At 45.2% G+C, this 13,514-nt stretch overlaps 1 protein-coding gene across 1 annotated transcript in view; it reads left to right on the forward strand.

Moving 5' to 3' along the window:
- The first annotated feature begins 8,562 nt into the window (after positions 1-8,562).
- The window catches only part of Calr4 (calreticulin 4), a 36,567-nt gene continuing 31,615 nt past the window's right edge, over positions 8,563-13,514 (forward strand). Inside the window, exon 1 of the mRNA NM_001285895.1 lies at positions 8,563-8,668. Within this exon, the coding sequence (NP_001272824.1) occupies positions 8,563-8,668 (106 nt within the window). The remainder of the gene's footprint in view (positions 8,669-13,514) is intronic.

The following is a 13,514-nucleotide window of genomic DNA, read 5'->3' on the forward strand; positions in this document are numbered from 1 at the left end:
CTTGGCAGTTCACAACCATATATATCACCAGTCCCACTGCTCTTTCTTCTGCTCTCTACAAACATCATCTACGCTGTAGTACACAGTCATACATGGAGGCCAAACACTCATACATAAAAAATTAGAAATTAAAAGGTTATAAAATCAAACAATATATTATTATAAAGAATATATATATATATATATATGATTCCAACTTTATTTTTTAATTTATATATTTATCCTATAGAAGACTGTAAGGATATACACAAAATAGCTATAATCAGATCTTGGCTAATTGCTTCTTTTTCTTTATATTCTTTCAGTGATTTCTGAATTTTCTGAACGAGTCATTATATTTGTAATGAGAAAATGTAAGTCATGGAACTACAGGAATGTGCCCCATGCCTGGCTAGACAGTAGATTCTTTTTTATGTTTTATTTTTTATGTGTATGTGTAAGTGCTTGCATGTATGTATATATGCCACATGCATGACTGGTGCTTGCGAGGCCAGAAGAATGGGTCTCTGAATGCTCTGGAACTGGAATTACAGAGTGTCATGAATTGGCCTGTGGGTTCTGGGAACCAAAGTCAAGTCCTCTCTAAGTACAGCACGTACTCAGAGCTGCTGAGCCATCTCTCCAGCCAGGAGATTCTTGGCCTCCACCCTGAGGACACAGAAAAATCTGTGCAACTTTCCCTGGGGTAGCACAATATATGCAAAGGACTCAGCATTGTGCTTCTGCTGCATAATTAGTGTTCAATCCAAGTGGATTCTTTCTAGGGAGATCTAGTAGATTCTTCTTTCTAGGGAAGGTGGGAAAGGATTCCAAAGGAAGTAGTGTTTGCACTAAGTTTTCAGGCATAAAATCTTGGCTGGCTTAGAGAAGAGAAACTAACATTTGTAGCAGAACTACTAAGAATAGGCAGTCTCTTTGGGCTTCCCAGAATGAACAAAGGGGAAACATTCCAGGCGAACAGAGCAGCTCAGGAGAGATGCAAAGGCTCAGACTCCCTCTGAAGCAGCCTCTTCTTCCAGATGTGGCAAAGTGAGAGGACCCCTTGCAGCCACAGAGGGAGGCTAAAGATGGAGGCCTGGGTCGGGTTTAAATGTCCAGCTAGCCTTGTAGAATTGCAGGAACATTACCGCAAGACAGAGGGAAAAATCTCACCGTTCTGCCTGAGTGGAAGAGTATCAATTACAAGGATCTAACCTCCTATCTAATTCCCAGGACTACACAGTGATTTCCAAAACATGGGCCATGGTGCATAATTTATGCCCTCACTTTGTAGCTTTGTAATTAAATCTGCAGAGGATCTAGAGATGCAGGGCCAGGGCCGTGCTGGTGCAGCTCCCAGTCTATATAACTACACCATACTGGAGAATAAAACTGATGGTCTCCAACACTTCCCTTTTCTGTCCATGAATTTACAGATTATGGCTGGAATGAAGCAGAACAGATAACTGGACAAATGAAAAATGAAAGAGCATGTGAACCACAGTCTCCCTGAATTCCTGTGCCATTCAGGATCTGTATCATACATTCCAATTTAAAAATAATCTATTATGTATTGTTGTACAGTAGAGACCCAAAAAGTCACTCATCATGACTGAAGTCTGAGCAGAGGGTCTGTATTAAGCTGCTGACTACCTGGAGAGAAACATTTCTCACAGAGCAGCCCTGAATGCATTTTACAGAGAGTTTTTAAAGGCAAAGAACCCAGCAAAACTACATTCTCGTTGACAGTTGCACAGGAAGTAAAGCAAGCAAGCAGTTTAACAGAAGCCAAAACCATGCAGCTTGCTTGACCTGAGTTTCTAGAACAGGGTTGGGTACTTTCTCATGGGACTTTTCATGGCATGGGTAGAAAAGTGGAGAAGGGGAATTGTCTGCTGTCTGTCTGCTCCCTCATTGGGGTGTCAGATACCTCTGCACCAAATCAGACAGTGGACCTGGGGATGAATAGATTCTATGGGCCTCTGGTCTGGCCAGGAATGACAGGAATGTTACAGTTCTTAAAAGAGAAGCAAAGAGGCCTCGGTGGCCTGTGTAGGGAAGACAGTCGGGATCCTTCATCTCTCATTTGCTACCAGAGCAGCAGTAGCAGCAGAGGTGGGAGCAGCGAAGGTGGTGGCAGCAGCTGCATGAGCTTTGGCAAGCAAAGCTGATACAAGATCCAGTGGTAAGCGCTTTGGGAGAGCGAACTCTTCCCCAAGAGTTACAGCTGAGTAAAGACAGCCACTCTCAGACAATTCTCAGTGAAATAACTTGTGTGCTTTAGTCCATATGGACAGGGATTATATAAACATTGAGAAGAAGGGTAGGATTTAGGGACAGGTGTCTCCTATTGGCTCAGTTTGAGATGCTCTATTTGCATGGGGAAGGAGTCTAGGTATTGCAATATGTGACTGACTGGCCATGGTCCTCTTGGTGGGGTGTTGTGGTTACCTGTTCCAGAGCAGGAACAGAAATAGGTAGGGAGTGGCTCGACTCTTGCCAATCTCTAGTCTCTAAGATTCCTGGGCTCTGAGCTCACTCACCCTTACCAGTACTCTGTCTGGTGGCAAGGCTCACTTGCTCTACAGAGTGGGGTCGGTTTCAGGTTAAATGAAAGATGGCTCCAGCTGAGACAAGATGGAGGATACTTGGCCCTGTCACAGTGTGTCCTGAACTATCAGCGTGTACTGTGTCTGGCACTCATCTTATTGATGGTAATTTCTGTATCAAGTGTTCTAGGTTCAGAGTGAAGAATAACTCAGACTTGGTCACTGTCCTCAGGCAGCGTCTGAGTATCTTAAGAACTCCTTATAGCAGCTGCTCAAAACTGAAACTGTCATCTGGGTGTGGTAGCACAAAACCTTTGATCTCAGCACTTAGGAAGCAGAAGCATGTGGATCTCTGAGTTTGGTGCCAGCCTGGTCGATAGCGTGAGGTCCAAAATGGCCAGGGCTATGTAGAGAAACCCTGTAACAAAAGACCAAAATAAAAATAAAAGAAGAGAGAGAGAGAGAGAGAGAGAGAGAGAGAGAGAGAGAGAGAGAGAGAGAGAGGAGAGAACCCTGAAATTATAAAGAGTGGGAAATGAGAACTGGGTGAGATCAGTAATTAGTCCAAAGTTGACTTATCCATTAGGCACGTTGCCAATGGCACTTAATAGTTACAGGGAGTGAAGAGAATGTTCTGATTTCAATTCCTTTTAAAGCAGAAGAAAAGTGAATATGCTAATAATGAGTATCTAAGAATGAATCCAACCTGTATTGTATTTATATTTGTGCCAATGTAATCATATATGTGTATGTGCATGTTCATGGGGAGTGCACATAAAATGTAGGTGTGCATGCACATAGGTGCAGAGGTCAGAGGTCAGCCTCTGGTGGTATTCCTCAGAAACTGTCTAGCTAGATTTTTAGAGACAGTGTCTCTCTCTGGGACCTGGGCCTTCCTGACTAGCCTAGGATCAGGAACCAGCCCATTTCTGCCTTCCTAATGCTGAGATTAGAGTAGGAACTGCCATGCCTGGATTTTTACATAGGTGGTGGAGGTCCAACACTGGTCCTCATGCTTGCATGCCAAGCTTTGTACTGACGGGCTATTTTCTCAGTCCAATTCAGCCACCTTTAAACATATTTTTAATGGAGGAAGAGGCCATGAAACCAAAAGAGCATAAGGCACACAAAGATCATAACATAAAAAGTTATGACCCTGCAGAGGCTGAGGCTAAAAGATCGTGAGTTGGAGGCCAGCCTGAGCTATATAGCAAGACCCTGTCTCCAAAACTTAATTACTTCAAGAGGTCTAGGAGAGGGGACTTGGGGTGGGTATGATAAAATACATCAGATACATGTGTATGGACTTGTCAAAAATAAATAAAAGACTCTAAAAAAATAACCACAATATGACCCCAGTTAGTCCCACATCACATTGTCGACAAAAGACAGACCGAGAGCTGGGGATGGTTCAGCTGACATCTGTAAAGCCAGGGCTTTGGAGGTGGGGCAGAAGCAGGAGGATCATGGATTTCAGGCCCTCTGGGCCACATAGTGAGTCCTGACTTCAGAAACAAAACCAAAAGAGAGACAGGCAAAGGTAAAGCAGGCCCCAAGAAACTGAGATTTTTAGTGGGTCAAGACTCCTTTTACATTATGATTCGTAACAGCAACAATGTTATAGTTATGAAGTAACAATGAGAATAATTTTAAGATTGGGTGACCACAACATAAGCAACTGTATTAAAGGGTTGTAGCATTGAAGGCTGAGAACCACTGCTCTAGGGGATGGAAATGGTGTCTTTCATTGCCTCCTAGTGTCTGACTCACAGTGAGTAGCTCAGGAAGCAGGGAAGTGAACTGTGCTGAGTCAGTCCAGAGTACCTTACACAATGTTGCTAAGGTTGAATAAACACGCCCCTCCAAAAATCTGTATGTCAGACATTAAGAGGTGGAGCCTTCGAGGGGTCACCTACCCCAGCAGGGTTCTGCCCTCGTGGATGGGAGTAAGACACTTGGAAGAGGTGCTTCATGGAGTAGCCTGTGCTTCTCATCTTTTCTTCCTTGTGAGGTCACAACATTCAACTCTTTTGCCTCTTCTGCCTTCCACATACAGAGGGCAGCCCTGGTCAAATGGCAAGCCTGGTGGTGCTGAGTTCTCTAGCTTCCTATCCTCTGGGCATCTTGAGAAATAAGGCTCTCTCTGTCTCTGTCTCTGTCTCTCTCCTTCCCTTCCTCCTTTAAAAAAAAATGAGGTCTTAATTCCTAGGCTTAAGTAATCCTCTTGCCCCAGTCTCTTGTGTATCTTACAGGCATGTGCTATGCTGTTCAGCTGAGAAATAAATTTCTAATCCTTAAAAACCACTTTTTTGTTAGAGCTTCTCAGACTAGAGCATGTTTACAAAGCTGTATTGTTGGAGATTGACAAAATCCATAGATTCTGCAATTAGAACATGGATTTTTCCCATATGGAAAATACAACTGAAGCCAGGTGGAGACAAAGGATCAGGAGTTCAAGGCCAGTTCATTTCTATGGTGAGTTTGAAATCTACTTGGGCTCTAAAGGAGAAAGGGAGGAAGGAAGGAAAGAAGGGAAGGAGAGAGGGAGAAAGGGAAGAAGGAAAGAAGGGAGGAAAGAAATAGATCTGAAGATGAAGTCTGCACATTTTATCAGTCTGTAGGACTTTCCATCAAAAGACTAGAACAGACACTTTGTTAACGAAGATGCTAGTCATTTATTCTATATCAGATACACAACGTATTTCTGATCTCAGCATATGTTAAAAAGAAATATAATTGTGCATATTACACAATTTAAAAATCCACCCATTCAGTTTACACTCATTGTGCCAGGAGCTGAACATATAAAAACAAAAAAGGCACAGCAGGCTTTGTCCCTGAGGAGGCCATGGTCAACTTCAGCATCTCGCTGAGAAGGAACAGCCCACTGGAAAGTTACCAGTCATACAGCAATTCTAGCTTATCAGAATTGAGCCCTGGTGATTTCTTACTAAGGCTAATACATTACAAACATCACAGTGATCATTATGATGGAAGAATGTTATTAGTGTTGAGAGAGCATTATAGACATTATATACATCATGTCACAACCTTTTCCAATCCCTGAACCTTATTGGTGCTGAGAACATCAGTTCTCTGTGGGAATCCAGTTTTGTGTACATGTGCGCGCGCACACACACAGAGGACATTTGGCAATGTGTAGAGACATTTTTAGTAGTTACAACTCTTGGGGAAAGTGGTAATTGTCATCTGCTAAGAAAAGCAGCTAAACAATCCACAGAGTAGAGGAGACCTGGAAACAAAGGAAACTGTATTGCATAAAAGCCAATAATGCAGACTGAAAAGCTCTGGCCTTGAGGAACCAAACTGAGACTCGTGCAGCTGGCCTTCTAGACTTAGCCCAAAGTGGTTCTGCATATTTCCCTCTGCCTTACTCCCTGAATCCTTCATGTTCCTGGGAACTGTATGTCCCAGCTCTATCAAACTGTGGCAAAATTTGAAAGAGTGATTAAATAATAAGGCTCTGAAGTCCTCAGGTCTGGACTTAAGCAGAGCTGGGAACTTGGCAGAGTTCCTAGCCAATCTCTTCTCTCTTTTATCTAGCTTTTTGGCCTACAGTGCCACTTACATCCCTCAAATATATAATTTGCAGCCAAGATCCTTTCTGAGTTCCAGTTTATAATTTTTTTTTGAGACAGGGTCTCATGAAGCCCAAGTTATTCTAGAATTCACACATAGGCAAGGGTGACTTTGAACTTCTTATCCTCCAGCCTCCACTTCCCAAGTTCTGGGTTACAGGCTATAACACTACATTCAGTTTATATGGCACCAGGATCAAACCCAGGGCAATGCATGCTAGACAGATACTCTGCCCGCTGAGCTACATCTCCAGTCTCTGTTACCACTGTGTTATTTTTAATTTAGGATCCAGTTTTGCTATGTACCCTGGGATGGCCTTGAACATGCAGCAAGTTCTGTTTCTGCCTTATGAGTGCTGGAATTACAGGCCTGTGCCACCATGTCTAACACATTTTAATCACTTATTTGACATTCCCAACTTAGCATATAGTAATCAATGTTCTCTTTGCAGGTAGGGTTCATTATGTAGCCCAGGGTAGCCCCAAACTCCCTATTCTCCTGCTTCAGTCTCGTAAGTGATGGACTTGCAGGTGTGTTCCTTTATGCCTGACCCATGATTTATTTTTATTAGCTTTTATTTCCGTGTGTGTGTGTGTGTGTGTGTGTGTACATTTTGTCTGTGAGCAAGTGCATGTGCCTGGAGGTCAGTGCACAGCCCAGCTTTTCCATGGGTCCCGGGAATCTGAACTCAGTTGGTCAGACATGCTGCAAGCCATCTCTCCAACTCCAGAGAATTTCTTTTGGATTGGGTCTCTCTATGTAGCCCTGACTGACCTGGGACTCACAGAGATCCACGTGTCTCTGCCCTGGAAGTTATAGGCATATACCACCATGCCATGATCCCAGAGATATTTTTAAATATAACTCTTATACTGGACATGCTGGCTCATGCTTATAATCCAGTGATCAGGAGATAGAGGCAAGAAGATAAGGAGTTCAAAGTCACCCCTAGCTTCATAGTTCAAAAAAAAAAAAAAAAAAAAAAAACAACCAGAGTGGAGGTGGTGGCCTGGAGAGATGGCTCAGCATCTCTTCCAGAGGTCTTAATTTCCTGCCATCTGTCTGTGACTCCAGTTCCAGGGGGTCAAGCACCTTCTTTGCCTTCGTGGCACACCACACACACACACACATACACGGCACACAGACAGACAGACATGCAGGCAAAATGCTCACACATATACAATGAGAAAATGAAATTTAAAACAGCAACAGTCTGGGCTGAGACTGCCTCAAGCAAGCACCTGATGACATCACTCTCTCCACGGCTTCACAGTGGACTGGTGATAACTCCTTGGCTCCCCAGCTCTTATGAGATCTTTGCTCACTGCTCCACCCCACAATCAGCCCCACCTCTGCACTCACCGTATTCAAGCCACATTGGTCACATTTCTGATGAGCTCCGTGGGCGCAGGTTGATTCCCATGCTCTCCTGTGGCCTTGATGCCCGGCTCTGCCTCAGACACAGCAACACTTCGGTGAATACAGCTAAATATATAAATGAAGTGAAGTGTGTCCAAAGTACTGGACCCAGAAGGCCTGAGCTCTGGCTCCTGTTCTACCTCCCTATAATGTTGGCAAGCCACTTGTCTGTCAGAGCCTCAGTTTGCCCATCTGTCGGGTGAGCCTAACACCACTGTTACTATGCATCTATGTGAGGGTTGAAGGACACCGTGCACTTGAAGGACCTGGTTTTGGTGCTCACCACACTGTATGATGGTCAGTAAATGATGGTGCCTTTCCCTTCTGTTGGTCTCAGTTTTCTCACAACAGGTTCGGAATAGTGGTGGCTGCATAGCAATGGTTTCGTAGAAGCAATTTACAAGTTTTCCCCTTCTTTTGCCCCTGTTTATGCCCTGCCTTGTCTCAGCTCTTCTTCTCCTGCTCAGCCACAGTTACTTTCTGCAGGACGACATCCTTGAGGTCCCCTCCTGGATTAGTGCTTCCTGGGGGCGCCTTGGGCCTTGGCATGGTTTTGTTCAAACAAACAGGCACCACACTGCTATCATAGTTTCTTCGTTGGCCCAGTGGATGGTGGGTAGGTGATTGGATGAACAGATGAATGGATGGAGGGAGGGGAGGAGAGGTAACGGAAGGAACCATGTTGAGAACATGTTGAGTTCAGCAGCTCCACAGTTGAGCAGGCTCACAGGATTCTCTAGAGGCCAGCCTCAGCTGGTCCTGCCACTCCCCCACACTCTGGGGAACCCTGCCCTGTAGCTCCCTTGACACTAAGTCAGAGCTCCTCCAACCATCTCAGCTCGTGGTCCCCAACCATTGGCTGCAGCTTTCACTGCCCTGACCCAGACCACGAATGGGAGGCGGCCAGGTGCTGGAGCAGGTGATCACAGCCTGAACCCCAGAGTCAAGGTAAGAGACAGCACAAAGCGCTTGGCTGCGTAGCACCTCTCCGAGACTTCTCTGCAGGACTGTAAAGATGAGGAGCCTGTCGCTGCTGCCTCTGCTGCTGCTGACCTCCTGCACCTTCAGGACGCAGGGGAAGAGACGGCAAGTCTACTTCCGGGAGGAGTTCGAAGATGGGGGTAAGCTGTGCTGGACCAGGCCACCCCTGCTCCTTCTCAGTCACCAGCTCCAAATGAGTTCAGGCTAACTTTCCCCCTTCGGAACCCAATTAGAACGGGAAGATCCACAGTTCAAATCCCCAGCTGAGGCCTTGGGTCTGTGTTTGGATTTCTTCTCTAGTAAAAGAATATAGAGGTTGAAAAATGATTAAGAGTGTTAAAAAAAAAAGATAAGATGTGCATGGTGCTGTACTTAGTAGGTGTGCTCAATATTGTTTAGTCATTCCTTTGTTCTGAAGACAGAAGCAAATGAACCCAGAGTAAAAGCGCCACCACCTCTGGTGAGGACAGCAAGACTCTGTGCTCTATAAAATTCAAGCACTTGGAGGATCTCGAAGTTCACCTCATTCAAACTTCTGCCTGGAATGTCTCAGGAACACCTGGGAATTATGGCAAGGTTACTAACTTATGACCTAGGTTTTCTTTGTTAACTTAGTTTTCAGACTGTCAGGCTGACCTTGAACTCCCTACATAGCTGTCTAACCCTACACACTCTGCCTCCTTGGTGCAAAGATTACAGGCATTTGCCACCGTGGTGTCCAGTTTGTCCCCAGTGCTGAGGATCAAAGCCACAGCTTGATGCCTGCTAGGCAAGCACTCTACCAGCTGAGCTACAATCCCAGTGGTAGTGGTGGTGATGTGGGGGAGGGGGCTTACTTTCTCACACAGGAGTTCAGTGACACGATTCCAGCCTTTGGTGTGCCTGAGTGTGTCTGAGCATGTGATAGGGAGAGTAGAGTGAATAAGAATCAGGACTTTGGAATTTAAGTCCATATCCCACCTTGGAAAAGTAGTCAAGCCCCTTCTGCTTTCTGAGACTCAATTCCTTGACCTATGATAATAGCATATGGAGGGTATCAATGTAAAGAGATAGTGCAGAAGACAGGATGGATAGACCTAGCTGGGGGCGGGGCAGCAGGCTTCAAGGAGAACACAGAATACTCATATTAGACAGACAGACAGATAGACATAGATAGATAGATAGATAGATAGATAGATAGATAGATAGATAGATAGATAGATTGATTGATAATGAATTTATCAGGACCGACAGACCTAGAGTGGCATCTTAGGAGACTTGGCAAACGTGTAGTGAGGTTAGAGACGAGGAGTAGGAGAGAGGGGCTAGCTCAGGAGGCTGGGAAGCCTGGTCGCTTGCTGGAAGCAGTAGAGAGCTAGTGAAAGTAGTAAGCAAGAAGAGATAAGAGCTGACCTGTGTTTTGGAAAAACAGTGGAACACACATGTAAGGATAGGTTGTGAGCTGGGGGTATCGGCTCATGTGCTAATCCCAGCACTGAGTTACACAGCTAGTACCAGGTCAGATATAATAGTAAGACCTTATCTAGGTAAAAATTAAAAATAAAATTAAGGGGCTGGAGAGATGGCTCAGTGGTTAAGAGCACTGACTGTACTTCCAGAGGTCCTGAGTTCAAATCCCAGCAACCACATGGTGGCTCACAACCATCTGTAATGAGATCTGACGCCCTCTTCTGGTGCGTCTGAAGACAGCTACAGTGTACTTAGGTATAATAATAAATAAATCTTTTTAAAAAATAAAATTAAATTAAAAGGCAAGTGTGACTGTTCATAGACCTATCATTCCAACCCAGCAATCAGGAGGCTGGGTTGGAGGCCAGCCTGAGCTACATAGGATTTTAGTCCAGCCTGGGCTATACTGTCTCAAAATTCCAAAAATGAAAAAGAAAATCAGATTGTAAGACTGCTCAGATCTGAGTCTAGAGATAGGAAGCCATCTAAGAGGCTGTTGGAATTTCGGTGAAGAGTAGGGGTATCAGGGAGGCAAAGATCAGAACACAGGGAAGAAAAGTATTTAGTGGCTAGCAAGGACCCTCAACCCCCTGATTTGCTGTGGAGGAACCTGTTCACCGAGGACAGGTTGGTGGCCCCTTTCCTGACGAACCTTTCAATAAGCCCAGTGTGGCCACAGCTTCTGGCCACTGGCTTCTGGGCCACCTCCCTGCTTGGCCTGTCGGGGACCCAAACCCTCATGCTGCAGCCAGAGGCGAGGAGAACGTGCACGGGCCTGCAGACATTTCCCCAGGGACAGAGCTCCACTTGTCCAAGGTGGGAGGAGTGAAATGCCCACGGGCTTTACTGATAAATGTTTCTGAAATGTACCTTGGGGTCAGGAAAGGACTGGCTTTTGTCCTCTAGCTCCAAGAGGACTAGAGGAGAACAAAACCTTGTGACCGGAGTAAAGCAGCAGGCCCACCCGGGCAGGGGAGGCAGCTGTAAGGCAGCCCCTTCTCCCAGGCAGCCTTGCCTGGACCGGCTCTGGGTCTGGCGTGTGTCAACCGGCTCACACTCTATGAACTCCATGACTGTGTGCTTCTCTAATTCCCTCGGCGCTTCAAAGCCTGTACCTGCCTAGGGAGGAGCCCAGGATGGGGCTTTAGAATCAAAGGACCGGATTTTTGACACATACCATAAAAATAATACCCTAAGGAGAGATTATTGGTGCAGTCTTCCCCTAAAAGGACCAAAACCTAATTGTTGATGTCAAAAGCTTATCTTATGTAATTACATACACCGAGAGAGAGAGAGAGAGAGAGAGAGAGAGAGAGAGAGAGAGATTGGAGAAGTTGGCCAGTGGGGTCTCCCTCTCCTGAAACCTCTCCTCAGCTTACAGGGACCCAACACTGTTAAGGTGGTCAGAACTGGGAAGACTTGTTCTATCCGGACTCAGAGAGACTGATATACAAACCAAAAGCTCAGTTCATCCACACCTCTGTTGAAAACACAGCTGAGGTGGCCTCCAGGCCTCTGGACTTCCCTGTCTTAAGCAGACCATCCACCCACAGATTTTTTTTTTTAAGTCTGAGAATTATCTTTAATTTCTTAATTTTCTTCTTCTCTCTCTAATCTATCAGCAAGTCTAACTGGTTCTGTCTTCAAAATATATTTAGAATAGTGTGGTGACTTTTGCCTGTAATCCCAGCAGCACTTTGGAGGAGGAGGAAAGGGGGGGGGGAGGAAGAGGAGGAGGAAGAAGAAGAGGAAAAGGAGGAGGAAGAGGAAAAAGGATCTGTACATAGTTCAAGGCCAGTCTCAGCGATAAAGCAAGTTTGAGGCCAGATGGATTATGTGAGATCCTGTGTCAAAAAGCACCACCACCGCTGAGAATGTGAATATATGCAGATCGTGCAATGACCAACCAACCTCCCACATCGCTGCCCCTTCACCTCCCCCCCACCTACTCACTCGCACGAGCACACTTCAGTGACTTGGATGGCTTCTCTACTGCTTTTACGTCCCTGAAATCTCTTTTTGATGTTTGGTTGGTTGGTTGATTTGCTTTGGTTTGGTTTGATTTTTTTGAGACAGTTTCTCTGTGTTCCCAGGCTGTTCTGGAACTCTCTCTGTAGACCAGGCTGGCCTCCAACTCATGGAGATCCACCTGCTTCTGCCTCCTGAGTGCTGGGATTAAAGGTGTGTGCCACTGCACCAGGCTTTGTTTTATTTGAGACAGGGTTTCTCTTTATAGCCCTGGCTGGTCTTAATCTTGAACTCACTTGCTTCTGTAGAATGAAGGCATAAGCCACCAGACCTGGCCTTGTTTTGAGACAAGGTTTCTTGCAACACAGGCTGACCTTGAACCCTTTATCACTTGCCTCTACCTCTCAAGGTCTGGAGTCGTGCCCAGCTTCGCCCAGTCTCTTCTGACACATATTTTACAATGTTCCCGTTGAAGTCCTTGGGATAATCCCTTACCTAGGGAAACACAAACAACATCTGCCCCTTCTTTATAGATCCTAACTACAAACTAAAGTGTTATTCCACTGGGGAATGAGTGAGTTTATTGGGCTTGCTTCTAGAGTATGGACAAAGAGACAGGAGAAGAACAGGAGAGTGGGGGACCCTAAAGCAATCCCACAAGAAAGTCTTCAACCAGATCCATAGACAGAGTTTCCTCCCTGTTAACCTCCCCCAACCTTTATGCTCTAACACTTTCCAGTGTATCCTCATTTTCCCATCCTCAAAATTTCTATCTAGCTGGCGATGACCTTTGATTTCTGAATCTTTCCTGTACCTTCAAAGGTCAGGACTCCAGATGTATGCTACTGTGCCCAAGTTCTTTTTTGTTTGTTTGTTTTTTGTTTTTCGAGACAGGGTTTCTCTGTGTAGCCCTGTCTGTCCTGGAACTCACTTTGTAGGCCCAGGCTGGCCTCGAACTCAGAAATCCGCCTGCCTCTGCCTCCCGAGTGCTGGGATTAAAGGTGTGTGCCACCACACCCGGCTGTGCCTAGGTTCTTAATAACTTTATTTTTTAATCAACTTTTTGGACATATAATCATATGTCATCCAGGGGTTTGTTGTTGTTGTTGTTGTTTGTTTGTTTGTTTGTTTGTTTTTAGCTGTTTCATTTGATGAAAAGGTTAAAGGAAAAGAGGTTGAATGATTTTTCCCAAGGCTAAGCCATGAGTGTCAGCAGCAGTTGGGATTTGCAAGCTAATAAAAAAAAAAAAAAAAAGAGGGGCTGGTGAGATGGCTCAGTGGGTAAGAGCACAGACTGCTCTTCCAAAGGTCCTGAGTTCAAATCCCAGCAACCATATGGTGGCTCACAACCATCTGTAACAAGATCTGACTCCCTCTTCTGGAGTGTCTGAAGACAACTACAGTGTACTTACATATAATAAATAAATAAATCTTAAAAAAAAAAGAAAAACTAATAAACATAAATAAAATGGGAAGGGGCAAGGGAAGCAGCTGGGGGACTGGAGATATAACTCAGGGTGGGGACTTGCCTGCCTAGCATGCGTGATGCCCTGTTTGATCTCCTCCACA

Source organism: Mus musculus, chromosome 4, assembly GCF_000001635.26.
Source record: "Mus musculus strain C57BL/6J chromosome 4, GRCm38.p6 C57BL/6J".
NCBI classification, from domain to species: domain Eukaryota; kingdom Metazoa; phylum Chordata; class Mammalia; order Rodentia; family Muridae; genus Mus; species Mus musculus.